Source organism: Cetorhinus maximus, chromosome 13 (genome assembly GCF_964194155.1).
Source record: "Cetorhinus maximus chromosome 13, sCetMax3.hap1.1, whole genome shotgun sequence".
NCBI lineage: Eukaryota > Metazoa > Chordata > Chondrichthyes > Lamniformes > Cetorhinidae > Cetorhinus > Cetorhinus maximus.
Genome location: NC_135891.1, coordinates 121,872,266 through 121,893,385, shown reverse-complemented (window position 1 = coordinate 121,893,385; position 21,120 = coordinate 121,872,266). Strand labels below are relative to the sequence as shown.

At 44.1% G+C, this 21,120-nt stretch overlaps 1 protein-coding gene across 1 annotated transcript in view; it reads right to left on the bottom strand.

The window, feature by feature from the left end:
* The window catches only part of LOC144689089 (microtubule-associated serine/threonine-protein kinase 3-like), a 185,666-nt gene that overhangs the window by 128,376 nt on the left and 36,170 nt on the right, over positions 1 to 21,120 (bottom strand). Inside the window, exons 6-7 of the mRNA XM_078556239.1 lie at positions 7,976 to 8,051; positions 3,338 to 3,547 (exon numbers count right to left, since the gene is read on the bottom strand). Coding sequence (XP_078412365.1) covers positions 3,338 to 3,547; positions 7,976 to 8,051 — 286 coding nt within the window. The remainder of the gene's footprint in view (positions 1 to 3,337; positions 3,548 to 7,975; positions 8,052 to 21,120) is intronic.

Below are 21,120 nucleotides of genomic sequence, written 5' to 3'. Positions count from 1 at the left end.
GAGGTTCAGGGGGCATTTTGGGGTCCAGGGTGGGTGAGGGGTGGGTACGGGTGTTCTGGAAGGTCGGGGAGGGTGAGGGTTGAGGGGTTTAGGCGGGTGCTGGGGTTTGCATTGGGGCTGTTCAGGGGGATGAGTGGTGGGGGGATCAGGGTGGTTAGGGTGTGAGGAGGAATAAGGAGTAGGGGGGGATTCAGTGGAGGATTTGGGGGTTCAGTCTGTGGCATCTGTGGGGTAGTGGGTGGGTTCAGTGGGTACGGGAGTTTTGGGGGGTTCACAGGGTGTTGCAGAGGTTTGGGAGTTAGAGAGTGTTTCAGCGGGTTGGGGTGAGGGTGGGGGATTCATGGTGGGATTTGGGGGTTATGGAAGGATAGTGATGGTTCAGGGAAGTGATGGGGCAGTGATGTGGAGACAGCCCTGCTGAAGCCTCTCCAGCCTCAGACTGTGTCCCCCTCGGGGTACCCGAACTCTAACCCTTGAACTGAGTGGCTTGCTAGGCCATTTCAGAGGGCAGTTAAGAATCAACCACATTGCTGTGGGCCTGGAGTCACATGTAGACCAGGTAAGGATGGCAGGTTTCCTTCCCTGAAGGACATTAGTGAGTCAGATGGGTTTTTACACCGATCAATGACAGTTTCACGGTCACCTTTACTAGCTTTATATTCCAGGTTTATTCTTTGAATTTAAATTCGAATAGCTGCCATGGTGGGATCTGAGCCCATGCTCGCTCCCTCCCCGACATTACCACTCTGCCACAATTCCCCAAATGTGAAGTCTGAAGTGACGTCTTTCAGAAGAATGAGGAGAGGCAATATAAACTAAATGGTACAGTCTAAAGGGGGTGCAGGGACAGAGAGACTTGGAGGCGGGGGTGGGGGGGTGCTGTATTTCCACAAGTATTTGAAGGAGGCAGGGTGAAATGGGAAGGCTATTAAAAAGCCCGAAAGGAGGTTTGGTTTATTAATAGAGTCATTGAGTACAAAAACAAGGAAGTTTTACTAAATCTTTATAAATCGCTGGTTGGACCCCATCTGGAGGATTGTGTTCAATTTAGGGCACTGCACTTTAGGAAGGATGTCAAGGCCTCGGTGAGGGTGCAGGAGATTTACGAGAATGTTACTCAGGGGAGGGGGATTTTCAGTTATGTGGGGAGACTGGAGAAGCTGGGATTGTTCTCCTTAGAGCAGAGAAAGTTAAGGGGAGATTTGATAAAGGTGTTCAAAATCATGTTGAGTTGTGATGGAGTAAATATGGAGAAACTTTTCAGTGGCAGTAGGGTTGGTAACTAAAGGGACACAGCTTTAAAGTAATCGACAAAAGAACCAGACAGGAGGTGAGGAAAAACAAATTACACAGCAAGTTGTTGTGATCTGGAATGCATTGCCTGAAAGGGCGGTGGAAGCAGATTCAATAATAACCTTCAAAAGCGAATTGGATAAATACTTGAAGGGAAAAATATGCAGGGTTTTGGAGAAAGAGCAGGGGAGTAAGAATTATAGAACTCTTCTTCCAACACTGCCCCTGTCTCAGCTCATCTGATGCTGAAACTCTCATCTATGCCTTTGTTACCTCTAGACTTAACTATTCCAATCCTGTCCTGGCTGGTCTCCCACACTCTACCCTCCGTAAACTTGAGGTCATCGAAAACTCTGCTGCCTGTGACCTAGCTTGCATGAAGTCCCATTCAATCATCACCACCTGTGCTCACTGATCTACATTGGCTTCCAGTCCGGCAACAACTACATTTTAAAATTCTCATTCTTGTTTTCAAATCCTTCAATTACCTCATCCCCTCCCTATCTCTGTAATCTACAAGATGCACTGCAGAAACTCACCAAGACTCCTTCAACAGCACCTTCCAAACCCACGACTACAACCATCTAGAAGGACAAGGGCAGCAGATAGATGGGAACACCACCACCTGGAAGTTCCACTCCAAGTCACACACCATCCTGACTTGGAAATATATCACCGTTCCTTCACTGTCGCTGGGTCAAAATCCTGGAACTCCCTCCCTAACAGCACTGTGGGTGTACCTACACCACATGGACTGCAGCAGTTCAAGAAGGGAGCTCACCACCACCTTCTCAAAGGCAACTAGGGATGGGCAATAAACGCTGACCCAGCCAGCAACACCCACATCCCGTAAATGAATTTTAAAAAACTCCTCCTCCTGCACAAGCCAAGAGATCTTTGTGGGCCTCTAATTCTGGCCTCTTGAACATTTAGATTTTAATTACTCCACTGTTAGTGGCAGTGCCTTCAGCTGCCAAGGGCCTAAACTCTCTCTAAAGCGCTCTGCTTGCTATCTTTCTCTCCTCTAAGATGTGCCTCAAAACTTTCCTATTTGATCAAGCCCTAATATGTCCTTGAATATTGCTGAAAAGAGAGACATGTTGCAGAAACTTTTCATTTTGCACTCATCAGGACAGATGCAAGATACCCAATTTCAAACAATCACAACAGTTTATACCACTGGAGAAAAGGCTTCTGATAGGTTGGCAAGTGGATCTGATTGGTTGGCAAGCGGATCGGATTGGCCGAGGCATTGCCATCGAGAGAGCAACAGGGGCTCCCCAGAGGCTCCCCAAGATCTTGGGTAATTCAAAAAAGGCGCAAGGCTTGAATATATTCCTTTTGTTTGTGGAGAACGGGTGGCTGTGTATGAATGTATATCACTTCTGACATTCTGCCTACCACATAATTGAACAACGTTGGGTATAAATTTCAGTGCCATTGTGATGTCAGGTACATAGCCATTCCCAGCAATTGGCTGATCAAATCAAACAGCATGTTCCTTTTGTCATTTGCAATAGGCAAAGTGCAGATCATACTCAACCAACCCATGCTTACAAAACCCAAAACAAAATGATTACTCTTAGATGTGATTCCATGATTGGACAGCAATTACTGAACAATACTGAGTGCGCTAATAGCTACACGAACAACCAATTTAAGTGGAGATAATAATGTGGCTCATTTACACTTGCAAGAAGCGACATACATTCATACACAGGGGCCCATTCTCTACAAACAAAAGGAATATGTTCAAGTCTTACAGCTTTTTAAAAATTACCCAAAGTCAGGAGCCTATAGTTCCCCCACTGCTTTCTCTAGGCAACGACTTTGCCAAACTGAGTCGACTTGACAACCAATCATCACCCTTTTCTCCTGCAGTATAAACTATTGTGATCATTTAAAATTTGGCATTCTTGCATTTGTCCTGATAAATGCAAGACGAACAGCTTCTGTAACCTGTCTCACTTTTAGGTTTGGGCTGGTTTGGGCTTGGACCGGGCTGGCCTGGGTTGAGCTGGATTGGATTGGGGTGGGTACTCACATCCTGCAACATCTTCTCCAAATTTTCCTGCAATTCAAGGAAGTAGCGGGAGGTGATGAGGGCTTCGTGTGACTTCACCAGACAGTCTCGGGCCAGTTCGATGATCTGATGGTGGATGAACCCGAGCACTCCGTCTGCAAGTGGCAAAACGTTGTCGAGCGAGAAGCTGCTGATAATTTCCTGAAGTCGTTCCTCCATCTGAGCTGTGGCCTATCACCATATGAAGAGAACAACCATCCAGTTAATGGGTGAGGACAGTAAGTGGGTAAAAAGTTACACAGAAAACACATCCCAGCAAAGATTGGAAGGGGCAACATCCGACTCAACATGACAGCAACAGCAAGGTTAGCGGCAGGATTTTGCAATCAGCCTCATACGTTTTTATGAAGATGGTTAACTCCCTTGTTTTTCCACAAGTGAGCATGAGATCTTTTACATCCACCTGAGAATGTGGAGGTGGCCTCATCGAAAAACCTTTCCTCTGAAAGTGCCACACTCCCTCAATACTGCCCTTGAGTGCCAGCCATGGATTAGGGGTTCAAATCCATAGAGGTGGATTCTGAATGGGTGAACAGCCAGAGGTCGTCATCCATATTGGTATCAATGACATAGGTAGAAAGAGCAATAAGATCTATAACCTGATTTTAGGGAACTCGGAAAAAAATTAATATCAGGACCTCAAAGGTCGTAATCTCTGGATTATCATCAGTGCCACATGCTTGTGAGTATAGAAATAGGAGGATAGTGCAGCTGAATTGGTTCGACTGGGTCTGCATTCACTAGAGTTTAGAAGAGTGAGAGGGGATCTGATTGAAACATATAAAATTCTAACAGGGCTTGACAGGCTGGATGCAGGGAGGGTGTTTCCCCTGGTTGGGGAGTCTAGAACCAGGGGCCACAGTCTCAGGATATGGGGCAGGCCATTTAGGACTGAGATGAGGAAAAATTCCTTCACTCAGATCGTGGTCAACCTGTGGAATTCTCTACCACAGAAGGCTATGGAGGCCGGGTCACTGAGTATATTCAAGAAAGAGATTGATAAATGTTTGGATATTAGGGGTATCAAGGGGTATGGAGAGAAAGCGGGAATATGGCGTTGAGATAGTGGATCAGCCATGATCATATTGAATGGTGGAGCAGGCTCGAAGGGCCGAATGGCCTACTCCTGTTCCTAGTTTCTGTATGTCTATGTGTCTGAATGCACATTCAGATGGAGTGGGAGGGATTTAGGTTCCTGGGGCATTGGAACTGGTTTTGGGAGGTTTGAGACCCGTATAGGTCAAACAGGTTGTACCTCAACATGGCTGGAATCAATATTGTGTCAGATTCTATACAATGCGAGCACTGAATATAGTAAACCCATTGAATGGTATATAGGTCATAGTTCATTGTGGGACAATGTGCTATGCACTCGATGAAAAGTATGAGTGAGAATGGATTACTGATTGACTTTGCCGACTTGAAACAAGTGCTGGAGAGAAAGTTTCTCAATTGTTTTGATTATGGATGGTCAGCTGTTCCTGCAGCTTGCCATTCCTGAACCATGTGGGAACTTCAGGACACTTCATGTTTCTTGGGGGATCACATGTGTTGGAAGTTTCTCCAACTACCTCAGCTCAAGCTCAGGATTTCTAAGCTTATGGGGCAGCTGGAGGCAGTGCGGAGCATCAGGGATGATAAGAGTTTCCTGGATCTTACATTCAGGAGGTGGTCACCCTGCAGGCAGTGAGAGTTCAGGATAAGTAGATGTGGCCATCTGGAAGAGTAGGAATAGGCAGGAAGAGCGGGAGTCTTCAGGATGTACGTGACTCTCAAATCTCAGCATTGGAGGCTGCTGGCAGTGACGACACATTGAAGGAGTGCAGTTCAGACCATGGCACCAATGGACAAAGGACTGCACATGGGAGAACAGCAAAGGGAAGAAATGTAGTCATGAAAGAAAATTCCCCTCAGGTCCTACTGAACGGACACGCATCTCTGTAACCGTCATTGTGAGTCCTGCATAAGGTGTCACCTCCAGGACAGAATGAAGAGGGTGCACGGTATGCGACAGTGGGAAGGGAGACAGAAGTTACACAGAAGGTACACATCTCCACATGCCTTCTTCCATCAGGGAAGTATTCGCTTCTGGGAAGAAGGATCACCCTGTGACAGTTTCAGCCTGCTAACCTCTACAGGAATACCCTATTGGACTTTTGATTCTGGACACACGTGAAACCATAACTCTTATTTTTATCGTGGTTTTGCCCTGTACCCCTTTCTTTTCCTTATCCCTCTTTTATTCTATAGGCGCAAACAGAGGCAAACATTGCGAAACCCCTTCCCACCAACCAACCGTCTTATTTTGCCTTACTTCGAGTTCGCTGTGGGGTTATTAACAAGGGATTGGATCACTCCAAACTGAAGGGTTGGGGAAAACACATCCCCACTTACAATGGGTGGGGGACATCAGAAATCAAAAACACCTTTCAGTTTACGGACGGGTAGTGAGAGGAGAAATCGGGGCTGTTTAAATTAATCTCCCTCTGGTCCGTAACAGTCTACAAGAACACCATTGTGGAATGCGCAAAGCTCAATAAATGTACCCAGAGACAGGGGAAAGTATCAACACATTTATTAATGATTTACACTGATTAGCACTGTGAGTATAGTGATCTGAAAGAGGAGCTAATTCGCGACAGAATAGTTGTTGGGGTAGTGAATGATGCATTATCGGATCATTTGCAGTCTCAAGATGACTTGACACTGGTGAAGGCAACTAATTCAATTAAGTCAACCAGTCGAGATCAGGAGGCAGAACCAATCGGTAGACAAGGGAGAGAGAGAGAGAGAGAGAGTCCAAATTCCAAAGTAACAGATACAGTTGAATTCGTCAGACATATAAAAGTGAAAATAGAAAGAAGGAGACACGTGCAACAAAAAAGCAATTAGTGGCAGCAAATTAGCTGTTGTTGGTGCAGCAGAGAAAGGCACAGGTGTGGGAACTGTCCTGCCAAAGACGTACAATGCCATTGGTGTAAAAGGATGGGGCATTTTCAGGAAGTGTGTCCCAGTAGAAAAATCAGGTAGAAGTCTCAAAAAGAGACAGTTTTAAAAGGATACCCAGCCCATGAAGTGGGAGATTCACAAGACATTGAGATATCCTTCTTAGGAGAGATTAAAGAAGTAGATGAAAGCTATTGGAGCGCAGAGATCCTGGTCAAAGATCACAGGACCCACTTTAAATTAGTTACTGGAGCAGCAGTTTCAATTCCTTCAGACACTGAACCCCAGTTAAACAGGAGAGTTCTTCAATCATCCTGCAAAAAGCTACATGGACCAGGAGGAGCAGGGCTGAAAGTTCTGGGAGAATTAACAGCTACTTTAAAGCACAGAGAGAAAGTAATTACTGAAGTACTGTACGTAATTCAAGATCAGAGTTGTTAATTTTTAAGTAGGGTCGGTTAGCTCAGTTGGCTGGATGGCTGGCTTGTGATGCAGAGTGACACCAACAGGGTGGGTTCAATTCCCATACCGCCTGAGGTCAGCCATGAAGGGCCCACCTTCTCAACATCGCTGGAGGTGTGGTAACCCTCAGATTAAACTCACAACCAGTTGTCTTTCTCTAATGAGAGCAGCCTCTGGGACTACGGTGACTTTCATTTTTCAGAAAGACATGTGTGGGATTGAATCTGATCCGTAGAGTAGAAGAGGTACAGAATGGTGAAGGTCAATCAGTAGATTTCAGAGCAAAATTCCTGAGGATGGCTAACAATGTGAGAGAATATACAGTAAATGGTAGAATACTAAAAGTGGAGGAGCCAAGGGACCTTAGAGTGCATTTGCACAGAACCCTGAAGGTAACTGGGCAGTAGATGAGATGGTTAAGAAAACATATGGAATATTTTCCTTTATTAGTTGAGGTATAAAATACAAGAGCAGGGAGACTAAGCTAGAACTATATAAACACTAATTAGGCCACAGCCTAATGCATACAGTTCTGGTCAGTGCATTACAGGAAGGGTGTGATCACACTAGACAGGGTACAGAGGAAATTTACAAGGATGTTTACAAGGATGAAGAATTTTAGCCATGAGGAAAGATTGGATAGACTGGGATTTTTTTCTTGGTACAGAGGAGGCTGTGGGAGATTTCGCTGGGGTGTGCAAAGTTATGAGAAACCCAAGTGGATAGGAAGAATCTATTTCTGTTAACAGAGAGGTCAATAACCAGGAGGCAGAGGGTTAAAGTGATTGGCAGAAGGGTCAGAAGAGAACTGTTTCATGCACAGGGTGGTAGGGTTCTGAAACTCACTGCCTGAAAAATCTTCATAATTAAAAAAGACATGGCTCTGCACTTGCAGTGCCCTAACCTGTAGGGCTACAAAGAGCCAGAAAGTGAGATTAGGCTGGATAGCTCTACTTTGGACAGTATAGACACAATGGGCAGAATGGCCTCTTTGCTAAGCCATTTTCTTTTCTATGCTTCTATGTTTAACTCAGCACCTTATGATTCAAATGCCATCATGCTACCCAGAGCCAAAACTGATACACTACAGTATTTAATGTCGAGGCTGTAATGTGATGGTGCTATGTTATGGTGTAATGTGACAGTGTAACATTAGATGTAATGTTAAGCTTTGTCATTTTGATACCTTACCTTAGGAAACCTCTCTCTGTAAACATGATTCATCATCACAATCTCGTTATCGAAGGAGACTGAAGATCGCCCAGGGCTGCAAGAAAATAGAAATATTAAAATATTATTGGTGTTAGAGACAGTTTTGATGTTATTAGAGTCATAGGACAGAAGTTAATGCATTCCCAAAATCCAGCCGAGAGGCAGAGGGGGCATTGAATGGGACAAGAAGGCACAGGGTGGAGAGCCTGCCGCCTTCCCCACTCCCCCTAATTAAGTTGGGGTATGGAATATTGAGGTCAGCCTTCTTACCCATTGGCTAACTGAGGCAATAAATAGCCACTCCCCACCACTGCTAGTAGAAAAGCTGATGGCCTGCCAATGGCCAAAGGAGGACCCCTCCTGTTTGGGTACCCAACTCAGAGGGCCCTGCCAGCAGCAAGGGCTGCCCCTGTGGAAACTGCCCCTGACCTTAAAACTGATTCCCCCTCGCCAGAACCTGCCTAACTGGACCTGGTGAGGCAATCTCCATTACCTGTATCCATGGCCTCCATGACTGCTCCTCTTCCCAGCTTCCTTCAGTACCATCAGTGGCCAATGCTCCTGGAGGCGCAGCTGGTACTGAAGAACTGTCTGCCTCTGATTATAATTATACAGTCATTAAGGCACAGAAGGAGGCCATTCAGTCCATCAAGTCCTAATCAGCTTTCTGTCGAGCAATCCAGTCCCATTTAGACGCTCTATCCCTCTATACAATATTATTTCCCTCAAGTGCTCATCCAATTTCCTTTAGAAATTATTGATTGGCTCCACTGACCACCCTCCTGGGCAGTGACTTCCAGGTCATTACCATTTGCCATGTGAAAAAGTTCTTCCTCACATTCACACTGCATCTACTTCCCAAAACGTTAAACCTGTGCCCCTAGTCCTTGTACCATTAGTTAATGGGGACAGCTTTACATTGTCCACCTTATCCAAACCTGTTATAATCTTGTACACCTCTATCAAATCTCTCCCCAACCTCTAAGATAAAAGCAAAATACTGCAGATGCTGGAAACCTGAAACAAAAACAAAAACACCTGGAAAAACTCAGCAGGTCTGACAGCATCTTCAAAGAGGAATACAGTTAACGTTTCGAGTCCGTATGACTCTTCATCAGAACTAAGAAATATAGAAATGAGGTGGAATATAATTTAACTGGAATTTAATTTTAACATTGAGGTTGTAAATTGTTGTTACTTTTTACACCCTATTATAAAAATGCTTTATTAGGCTGTTTATTTCCTTTGTTCTTTTAAAGTAATTTAGCATTTATAATATATTCCACCTCACTTCTATATTTCTTAGCACTGATGAAGGGTCATTCGGACTCGAAACGTTAACTGTATTCCTCTCCGCAGATGCTGTCAGACCTGCTGAGTCTCTCCTCAACCTCCTTTGATCCAAGGGGAACAATCCCAGCCTTTCCAACCTAACATTGTAACTAAAACTCCCCATGCCCTGGAACCATTCTGGTAAATCTTCTCCGCATCCTCTGAAGGACCCTCACATCCTTCCTAAAATATGATGACCAGAACTGGACACAATATTCTAGTTGTTGCCTAACCAGACCCTTAAAAGCGTTCAGCATAACTTCCCTGTTTTACTACTCAATACCCCTATTTATGAAGCCCAAGATCCCATATTCTTTGCTGACTGCTCTCTCAGTATGTCCTGCCTCCAAAGATCAATGCACATGAACCCCCAGGCCCCTCTGTCCATGCACATGCTTTAGAACTGTGCCATTAAGTCTATGTTGCCTCTCCCTATCCCTTCTGCCAAAATGCATCACCTCACACTTCTCATTCCATCTGCCATTTGCCTGTCCATTCCTCTAGTCTATCTATGTCCTGTTGCAGTCAATTAGCATCATCCTGCAAGTTTTGTACCTTCATCAAATTTTATATATCAAAAACAGCAGTGGTTCTCGCAGTAACCCTTGGGAAACACCGCTGTCTACCATTCTGCAGCCTGAAAATCATTTACAATGACTCGCTATTTTCTGTCCTTAAGCCAGTTTCTTATCCATGCTGGCATTGACCTTCCTATTCCATGAGCCTCAATTTTGTTAACCAGATCTTTATGTAGTACTTTGTAAAACACATCCTTAAAATCCATACAGACAACATCTATTGCCATTCCCTTCATCAATCTTTCCTGTTGCCTCATCAAAAATTCAACTAGGTTTTATTTTTACAAATCCATGCTGTATTTAAACTAACAGGATGGTGGGGGGAGGGTCTGGGTGAAGGGAGACTTAGAAACCCAAAGATTCTGTGAAAGGTCACGGTATCGGCATAATGTGGTGATGTTGGTAAAGACAAGCAGAGTAGGAGAGGAAGGGACAGAGTTTAACAAAAAATGTACATCGGCAAATAATGTAATTGCAGGGAATAGAAATTTTAAAAAGATGAAATTAAAGGTTCTTTATCTGAATTCATGATGCATTTGTAATAAGATAGACAAACTAGTGGCACAAATAGAGGTAAATCATCATTACAGACATATGGTTACAAGGTGATCAAGGTTGGAAAATAAATATTCCAGGGTATATAATATTTCAGAGAGACAGAATGGCAAAGGAGTAGAGGTAGCCCTGATAGTAAAGGACAACATAAGGACATTAGTGAGAAATGATTGGCCTCAGAAGACCATGAAGTAGAGTCAGTATGGGTGGAAATTAGGAATAGCAAGAGTCAGAAAACACTGGTTGGAGTAATTTATAGGCCCCCGAACAGTAGTTATACCGTTGGGCAGAGCATTAAACAAGCAATTATTGGAGCCTGTATCAAAAGAAATATAATAATTGTAGCGGGACTTTAATCTCTATATACACTGGGACAATCAAATTGGTAAGAATGGTCTACAAGATACATTTGTAGAATGTTTTTGTGGCAGTTTCTTGGAGAAGTACATAGTGGAACTGACCAGGGATAAAGCTATCTTAAATCTAGTATTGTGTAATGAAGAAGAGTTTATTTGGTAATCTCAAAATAAAGGATCCAATGGGAAATAGTGATCATAATACCATTCAATTCCATGTTAAGTTTAAAAGTGACATATTCGAATCACAAACAAAAATCTTAAACTTAAACAAAGCCAATTACAGAGGTATGAGAGGAGAATTGGCTAAGGTTAATTGGGTAAATAGACCAAAAGGTATGAAGGTAAATGTACAGGAGGAAACATTTCAAGAAACAATTCAAAATAGAACCATAGAAAAGGTACGGTGCAGAAAGAGGCCATTCAGCCCATCGTGTCTGCACTGGCCAAAAAAAGAGAAAAGAGAAACTAGCCGCTCATTTTAATCCCCTTTCCAGCACTTGGTCCGTAGCTTTGCAGGTTACAGCACTTCAGATGCAGATCCAGGTACCTTTTAAATGAGTTGAGCATTTCAGCCTCAACCACCAACTTAGGCAGTGAATTCCAGACGCCCACCACCCCCTGGGTGAAAAAGTTTTTCCTCATGTCCCCTCTAATCCTTCTACCAATCACCTTAAATCTATGCCCCCTGGTAATTGACCCCTCAGTTAGGGGAAGCAAGTCTTTGTGCCTACCCTATCTCAGCCCCTCATAATTTTGTACACCTCAATTAGGTCACCCCTCAGCCTCCTCTGTTCTAAACAAAACAATCCTAGCCTATCCAATCTCTCCTCATAGCTTCCATTTTCAAGCCCTGGCAACATTCTTGTAAATCTCCTCTGCACATTCTCCGCAAAAGTTATGTCCTTCCTGTAATGTGGTGACCAGAACTGTACAAAAAATTCCAGCTATGGCCTAACTAGCATTTTATACAGTTGCATCATTACATCCCTGCTTTTGTATTCAATACCTCACCAAATAAAGGAAAGCATTCCATATGCCTTCCTGACCACTTTGTCCATCTGTCCTGCCACCTTCTGGGACCTGTGGATATGCACTCCAAAGCTGTCAATTCCAGAAATATATCAGTGGTTTTCTTGAGTAGGAGAAGAAGTAGCAAATGGAATTCAATCTGGAAAAGTGTGAGGTAATGCATTTGGGGAGGGCAAACAACGCAAGGGAATGCACTGTAAATGGAAAGTTACTGAGAGGGGATAAGGAAGTGAGAAATCTAGTATTGTGTAATGAAGAAGGGTTTATTTTGACAGCTATGCACAATACAAGATCTCTCACTTCCTTAACCCCTCTCAGTATCTTCCCATTTACAGAGCATTCACTTGCTTTGTTTGTCCTCCCCAAATGCATTACCTCACACTTTCCCAGATTGAATTCCATTTGCCACTTCTTCTCCTACTCAAGAAAACCATTGATATATTTCTGGAATTGACAGCTTTCCTCTTCACCATGAACTACATGACCAATTTCTGTGTCATCTGCAAATTTCTCAAACATGCCTCCCACATTTAAGTCTAAAGCATTAATATATACAACAAACAGCAAGGGCAACAACACTGAGCCCTGTGGAACATCACTGGAAACCATTTTCCATTTGCAAAAACATCCATTGACCATTACCCTTTGTTTCCTGTCACTGAGCCAATTTTGGATCCAACCTACCACCTTCCCCTGTATCCCATGAGATCTCACTTTCCTGACTATTGTGCCATGTGGGACCTTGTCAAGTGCCTTACTGAAATCCATGCAGACAACATCCACTACACCACCCTCATCAACCCTCCTTGTTACTTCCTCAAAAAATTCTATTAAGATCTTCCCCTAACAAAACCATGCTGACTATCCCTGGTCAATCTGTGCCTTTCTAATTGACAGTTTATCCTGTATCTCAGAATTGTTTCCAATGATTTGCCTACCACCGAAGTCAGACTGACTGCCCTATAATTTCCTGGCCTATTTCTCATATCCTTCTTAAATAATGGTACAACGTTCGCAGAACTCTTATCCTCTGGGACCTCACCTGTATCTAGTGAGGATTGGAAAATGATCCTTAGAGCATCTGCTATTTCCTCCCTGGCTTCCTTCAACAGCCTGGGATACAATCCATCTGACCCTGGTGATTTATCCACCTTCAAGGATGCCAGCCCCGCCATTACTTCCTCTCTCACTTGCTTATTTTATCCAATATTTCACACTCCTCCTCTTTGTCCTTTTCCACAATAGTGCTAAATCTAACTGTATTATGATCACTATCTCTAAAATGGTCCCCCACTGCTACTTCATCCACTTGCCCAGCTTCATTTCCTAAGACTAAATCTAGAATTGCGCCCCCTCTCATTGGGCTTGTTATGTGCTGGCTGAAATTCTCTTGAATTTTGCTCTGTCTGTGCCCTTCACACTGTTCATATCCCAATCAATATTACGATAGCTGAAGTCCCAGACGATTACTGCCCTATTATTGTTGCACTCAGAAATCTGTCTACATATTTGCTCTTCTAACTCCCTCCACTATTTGGGAATCTATAATACACTCCTAGCAATGTGGCTGCCCCTTTTTCATTTGAGCTCAACCCATATGGCCTCATTTGATGCTTCATTTAGTATATCATCCCTCCTCACAACTGTAATTGATTATGTAACCAATAATGCTACACCCCCCACCTTTTTTATCTCCCTCCTTATCCTGCCTGAAAACCCTATATCCAGGGATGTTGAGCTGCCATTTTTGCCCCTCCTTAAGCCAAGTTTCTATTATAGCAATGATATCATGCTGCCATGTGTCTGTGCCCTCAGATTATTGGCTTTATTTATTATGCTCCTTGCATTTACACATAAACTTTTCAACACTGTCAGATTTCTGTGCTACACATTTTTTAAATCTGTGCTGCTTCCGTCTTTCAGAGTCACTCACTAATTCTCAATCTCCCGTTCCCTGCACTGAATTTGCCCTCAGGTTCCCATCCCCTGCCAATCTAGTTTAAAACCCCTCCAACAGCACTAGCAAATCTCCCTGCGAGAATATTCATCCCAGTCCTGTTCAGGTGTAGACCGTCTGACCTATACAGGTCCCACCTTCCCCAGAACTGGTCCCAGTACCTCAGAAATCTAATGCCCTCCCTCCTACCCCAGCTTTCCAGCCACGTGTTCGATCGCTCAATTCTCCTATTTCTATACTCGCTTCCTGAGATTACTGCTTTACAGGTCCTGCTTTTCAGTCTTCTTCCTATCTCCCTAAAGTCTGCTTTCAGGGTCTCATCCCCTTTCCTACCCAAGTCATTGGTACAAAGTGGACCACAACCTCTGGTTGATTACCCTCCCCCAAAAGAATGCTCTGCAGCCGCTCAGTGACATCCTTGACCCTGGCACCAGGGAGGCAACATATCATCCTGGAGTCACATCTATGGCCACAGAAAAGCCTGTCTGTTCCCCTAAATAACAAATGCTCTATTACTACTGCTCTTCCCCTCTCTCTCTCTCCCCTCCTGTACAGCAAAGCTGGTCTCTGACTGCATCCCTCCAAGGAACCAACGCCCTCATCGGTATCCAAAACGGAAACCGATTGGCGAGCGAGACCCCAGGGAACTCCTGCACTACCTGCCTAATTTTCTTGGGCTGCCCGGCAGTCACCCATTCCCTTTCTACCTCCGGGCTCCTAAGCTGTCGTGTGACCATCTCGCTGAACCATATAGCTATCAGCCTCGTGGATGCGCCACAGTAACTCCAGCCGCCGCTCGAGCTCCGAAACTCAAAACTCAAGGCTCTGCAGCTGGTGACACTTCCTGCACATGTGCTTATCTAGGACATTGTTAGCATCCACAACTTTCCACATATTACAAGACAAGCATTCCACTCAACTGAGCCATCCTGCCATGGCTTCAAATTACTTCCCTTGTGTTAACTTTATTTTACTTTGGTTTACTTGATTTTTATTTGATACTTTATTTTATCTAGCCTCAACTTAACTTTATTTCCTTATTGCTTGTGTTTCTTACTTAAATTTAAGTAGCCACAACTTTTAAAAAGTGTGTTTTTTTAATTCTCAGCTACTTGATGACACTCCCTAACAGCAGTTTCTCATCAACCCAATGAACTTATGTTTCTCCTGTGATGTTAGGTGCTATGTGCTGCTGGCTGCTTGTCCCGGGGTCCTCCTCTCACACTCTCCTCTATAAAAATACATTCCACTGAAGAACTAAAACTCAGCAAGACAGATCCATCTGTGGCTCACTCAGGAAGTATTTGATTAAAAGGAGGCTTACAATGTTGCAAAAAACAGTAGTAAGTCTGAGGATTGCGAATGTTTTAGAAACCAGCAGAGGGCCACCAAAAAGTTGATAAAAAGGGCAGGAATATAAAAACAGATTGTAAGAACTTTTAGAAGTATATAAAGAGGAAGTGAGTAGTTAAAGTAAACAGTGGTCCCGTAGAAGCAGAGACAGGAGAAATTATCAAGTGGAATGAGGAAATGGCAGAGACATTGAACAAATATTTTGCCTGCATTCACGGTAGAAGAAAAATGGTAACACACAGGCTAAGAGAGTGAGGAAATTAGGGAAATTAATATCAACAGAGATAAAGTATTGGAGGAACTTAAGGGACTAAAATCCAACAAATCCCCAGGACCTGATGGCCTACACCCTATGGTTCTAAAAGAGATATTTGCAGAGATGGCAGATGCACTAGCAATGATTTTCCAAAATTCCTGAGGTTCAGGAATGGTCCCTTTAGATTGGAAGTTGGCAAATGTTACATCACTTTTCAAGAAAGGAGGGAGAGAGAAAACAGTGAACTACAGGCCATTTAGCCTAGCTTCAGTTGATAGGAAAATGCTGGAATCGATGATTAAGGAAGTCTTAACAATGCACTTAGAAAAGTGTAATATGATTAGGACAACTCAACACGGTTTTACTAAAGGGAAATTGTGTTTGACAAATTTATTAGAGTTTTTTGATGATGTAATTAGTAGGGTAGACAAAGGGGAATCAATAGATGTAGTATACCTGGATTTCCAAAAGGCATTCGATAAGGTGCCACACAAAAGGTTAATAGACAATAAAAGGGCTTATGGAGTTAGGGGTAATATATTCACATGGATAGAGGTTTGGTTAATGGATAGAAAACAGAGAGTGGCATAAATGGGTTTTTTCAAGTTGGCAGGCAGTGAATAGTGGAGTGCCACAAGGATCAGTGCTGGGGCCTCAGCTATTTACAATCTATATTAATGCATTTGATGAATAGACAGAGAGTAATGTATCAAGGTTTGCTGATGATACCAAGCTAGATGGGGAGATAAACTGAGGGGAGGATACAGAAAGGCTGCAAAGGGATATAGACAGGGTAAGTGAGTGGGAAACAAGATGGCAAATGGAGTATAATATAGGGAAGTGTGAGGTTATTCACTTTGGTTGTAAGGTGGCATAGTGGTATTTTCACTGGACTAGTATTCCAGAGACTCAGGGAAATGCTCCGGGGACCTGGGTTCAAATCCCACTACGGCAGATAGTGAAATTTTAATTCAATAAAAATCTGGGATTAAGAGTCTGAGATAACCATGAAACCGTTATCGATTTTTGTAAAAATCCATCTGGTTCACTAATGTCCTTTAGGGAAGGAAATCTATTGTCCTTACCTGGTCTGGCCTACATGTGACTCCAGATCCACAGCAATGTGGTTGACTCTTAAATGCCCTCCAAACAAGGGCATTTAGGGGTGGGAAATAAATGCTGGCCTAGCCAGCAATGCTCACATCCCATGGATAAAAAAAAACAGAAATGCAGAATATTTTTTAAAAGGTGGAGAAACTTGTAATTGTTGATGTTCAAAGAGACTTGGGTGTGCTCGTATAAGGAACATAGAAAGTTAGCATGCAGGTGCAGCAAGTAAGTAGGAAGGCAAATTGCATGTTGACCTTTATTGCAAGGGGATTGAGTATAGGAACATGGAAATCTTGCTCCAGTTGTACAGGGTTTTGGTGAGACCACATCTGGAATACTGTGTGCAGTTTTGGTCTCCACATTTAAGAAAGGATATACTTGCATTGGAGGCGGAAGCTCACTAGATTGGTCCCTGGGATGAGGGGGTTGTCCTATGATGATAGGCTGAGTAAATTGGGTTTATATTTTCTGGAGTTTAGAAGAATGAGAGGTGATCTCATTGAAATGTACAAGATTCTGAAGGCGTTTGATAGTGTAGACACTGAGAGGTTGTTTCCACAGGTCGGGGAATCTAAAACACGGGGGCACAGTCTCAGGATAAGGAGCCGGTCATTTAGGACTGAGACTAAGAGAAATTACTTCACTCAATGGGTTGTGAATCTTTGGAATTCTCTACACCAGAGGTTGTGGATGCTCCATTGTTTAATATATTTAAGGCTGAGACAGACAGATGTTTGATCTCTCAGGGAATTAAGGGATATGGGGAGTGGGCGGGAAAATGAAGTTGAAGCCCAAGATCAGCCATGATCGTATTGAATGGTGGAGTAGGCTCGATGGGCTGTCTGGTCTACTCCTTCCCCTATTTCTTGTGTTCTCCTTAATTAACTCAAACCTCCTAGACTCTTGTTTTAAAACCTTATCCACCACTGATGTGAAACTGAATGGTCTGTGGTTACTAGTAATGTCCTTACACCCTTTCTTGAATAAGTGTGTCACATTTGCCAATTGTTACAGCACAGAAGGAGACCATTCAGCCCATCATGTCTGTGCTGGCTATCTGAATGAGTAATTCACCCAAGTGTCATTCCCCCGCCTTCTCCCTGTAACCCTGCACATTCTTCCTTTTCAGATAATAATCTAAGTCCCTTGTGAATGCCTCAATTGATCCTGCCTCCACCACACTCTCAGGCAGCGTATTCTGGATCCTAACCACTCACTGTGTGAAAAAGACTTTCTTCATGTCTCCATTGCTTCTTTTGCCAATTACCTTAAATCGATGTTCCCTCATTCTCGATCCTTCCACCAATGGGAACAGTTTCTCCCTTTCTACTCTGTCCATACCCCTCATGATTTTGAACATTTCTAGCAAATCTCCTCTCAACCTTCTCTTCTCTGAGGAAAGCAGTCCCAACTTCTCCAATCTATGTAACTGAAGTTCCTCATCCCTTGGACCATTCTCATGAATCTATCCTGCACTCTCTATAATAACTTCACATCTTTTCTAAAGAGCGATGCCCAGAACTGGACACAATACTCCAGTTGAGGCTGAACCAGTGTTTCATATAAGTTTAATATAACTTCTTGTCTCAAGTATTCTATGCCCCTGTTAATAAATAATTTATGCCTTATTAACTGCGCTGTCCATCTGTTCTGCCACCTTCAATGACTTAAGCACATATATATCCAGATCTCTCTGCTCCTGGACACCCTTTAGAGTTGTATCCCTTATTTTATATTGTCTCTCTATGTTCTTCCTGCCAAAATGAATCACTTCATATTTCTCTGCATTAAATTTCATCTGTCACTTTCCACAAATTCCACGAATTCTTCTACGTCCTTTTGAAGTTTTGCACTATCCTCCTCACAGTTTGCAATGCTTCCAATCCTTTGGCATCTCCCCACTGTGTAGGGAAGATTGGAAGATTGTGGCAAGCCCTTCCGCTATCTCCATCCCCACTCCCTTTAACAACCTGGGGCGGAAGCCTATCCGGACCAGGTGATTAATCCACTCCAAGTATAGCCAGCGTTTCCTGTACATCTTGCCTATCAATTTTCACCCCATCCACTAACCTCCACCATCTCCATTTCCACCAATATGTTGTTAGCATCTCCTTCCTTAGTAAACATTGATACAAAGTACTCATTAAGTATTCTAGACTTGCACTGTTTCTCCAAGCATACATCACCCATCTGGTTCACTAATACACTTTAGGGAAGGAAATCTGCCTTCCTTAACTTGTCTGGCCTTTGTGTGACTCATGTGACCTGTTCCTCTGGCAGGACAGACCCAGCAGAGGTGGCGGCACAGTGGTATATGGTCTAGAGGGAGTTGCCCTGGGAGTCCTCAACATCAACTCCGGACCCCATGAAGTCTCATGGCATCAGGTCAAATATGGACAAGGAAACCTCCTGCTGATTACTACATACTGTCCTCCCTCAGCTGATGAATCAGTGCTCCTCCATGTTGAATGTCACTTGGAGGAAGCACCAAGGTGGCAAGGGCGCAGAATGTACTCTGGGTGGGGGACTTCAATGACCATCACCAAGAGTGGCCCGGTAGCACCATGACTGACCAAGCTGACTCTTAAAGGACATAGCTGTTAGACTGGGTCTGCAGCAGCTAGTGAAAGAACCAAGAGGGAAAAACCTCACCAAGCTTTCTGCTGCAGATGCTTCATTCTATGACAGCATCAGTGACTACCCCACAGTCCTTGTGGAGATGAAGGCCTGTCTTCCTGTTGTGTGGCACTGCCATCATGCTAAATGGGACAGATTTCGAATAGATCTAGCAACTCCAAACTGGGCATCTATGAAGCACTGTGCGCCATCAGTAGCAGCAGAATTGTACTCAACCATAATCTGTAACCTCATGGCCTGGCATATCCCCCACCATTCACCAAGAATCCTTTGACAACATCTTCCAAACCCACGACCACTACCATCTAGAAGGACAAGGAGAGCAGATAGATGGGAACACCTCCACCTGGAAGTTCCCCTCCAAGTCACTCACCATCCTGACTTGGAAATATATCACCGTTCCTTCACTGTCGCTGGGTCAAAATCCGGGAACTCCCTCCCTAACAGCACTGTGCGTGTACCTACACCACATGGACTGCAGCGGTTCAAGAAGTCAGCTCACCACCACCTTCTCGAGGGCAAATAGGGATGGGCAATAAATGCTGGCCCAGCCAGCGAAGCCCACATGCCATGAATGAATAAAAAAAAATGCTGAAGATGGTTGTGCCTAGGACTCTACCCTGAAAGCCTCCTGCAGCGATGTCCTGGTACTGAGATGATTGGAGAGTTTTCCCCCGATTCTCGTTGCCTCCAGTTTTGCTAGGGCTCCTTGATGTCACACTCATTCAAATGCTACAAGGCAGTCACACCCTCCTCACCTCGGGGGTTCAGCTCTTTTGTCCATGTTTGAACTAAGGCTGTAATGAGGTCAGGAGCTGAGTGACCCTAGCGGAACTCAAACTGGGCATCAGTGAGCACTATTGCTGAGTCGGTGCCGCTTGATAGCACTGGCAACGATACCTTCCATCACTTTACTGATGATCAAGAGTAGACTGATGGGGTGATAATTGACTGGGTTGGATTTGTCCTGCTTTTGTGGACAGGATATATCTGGGCAATTTTTCACATCACCAGGTAGGTGTCAGTGTTGTAGCTGTACTGGAACAGCTTGACTGGGGGTGCAGCAAGTTCTGGAACATAAGTCCTCATTACTAGTGCCGGAATATCATCAGGGCCCAGAGACTTTGCAGCATCCAGTGCCTTCAGCTGGGTCTTGATAACATGTGGAGTGAATCGAATTGGCTGAAGACAGTCACCTGTGATGCTGGGGACTTCTGGAGGAGGCCGAGATGGTCCATCAACTTGGCACTTCTGGCTGAAGATTGTTGCAAATGCTTCAGCCTTATCTTTTACACTGATGTGCTGGGCTCCCCCATTATTGAGGACGGGGATATTTGTGGAGCCTCCTCCTCCAGTGAATTATTTAATTGTCCTCCACCATTCATGACTGGATATGGCAGGACTGCAGAGCTTAGGTATGGTCCATTGGTTGTGGAATCACTTAGCTCTGTCTATTGTATCCTGCATTTGGTGTTTGGCATGCAAGTAGTCCTGTGCTGTAGCCTCACCAGGTTGACACCTCATTTTTAAGGTATGTGGTGCTGCTCCTGGCATGCCCTCCTGCACTCTTCATTGAACCAGAGTTGATACCCCAGCTTGATGGTAATCTTTTTTAAAAATTCAATCATGGGATGTGGGTTTCGTTGGCTGGGCCAGCATTTATTGCCCATCTCTATTTGCCCTTGAGAAGGTGGTGATGAGCCGCCTTCTTGAACTGCTGCAGTCCATGTGGTGTTGGTACACGCACAGTGCTGTTAGGGAGGGAGTTCCAGGATTTTGACCCCAGCGATGTAGTTCCAAATTAGTACGGCGAGTGGCTTGAAGGGGAACTCGCAGCTGGTGGTGTTCCCATGCGCCTATTGCCCTTGTCTTTCTGGATGGTACTGGCTGTGGGTTTGGAAGGTGCTGTGAAAGGAGCCTTGGTGAGTTCCTGCAGTGCATCTTGTAGATGGTACAAA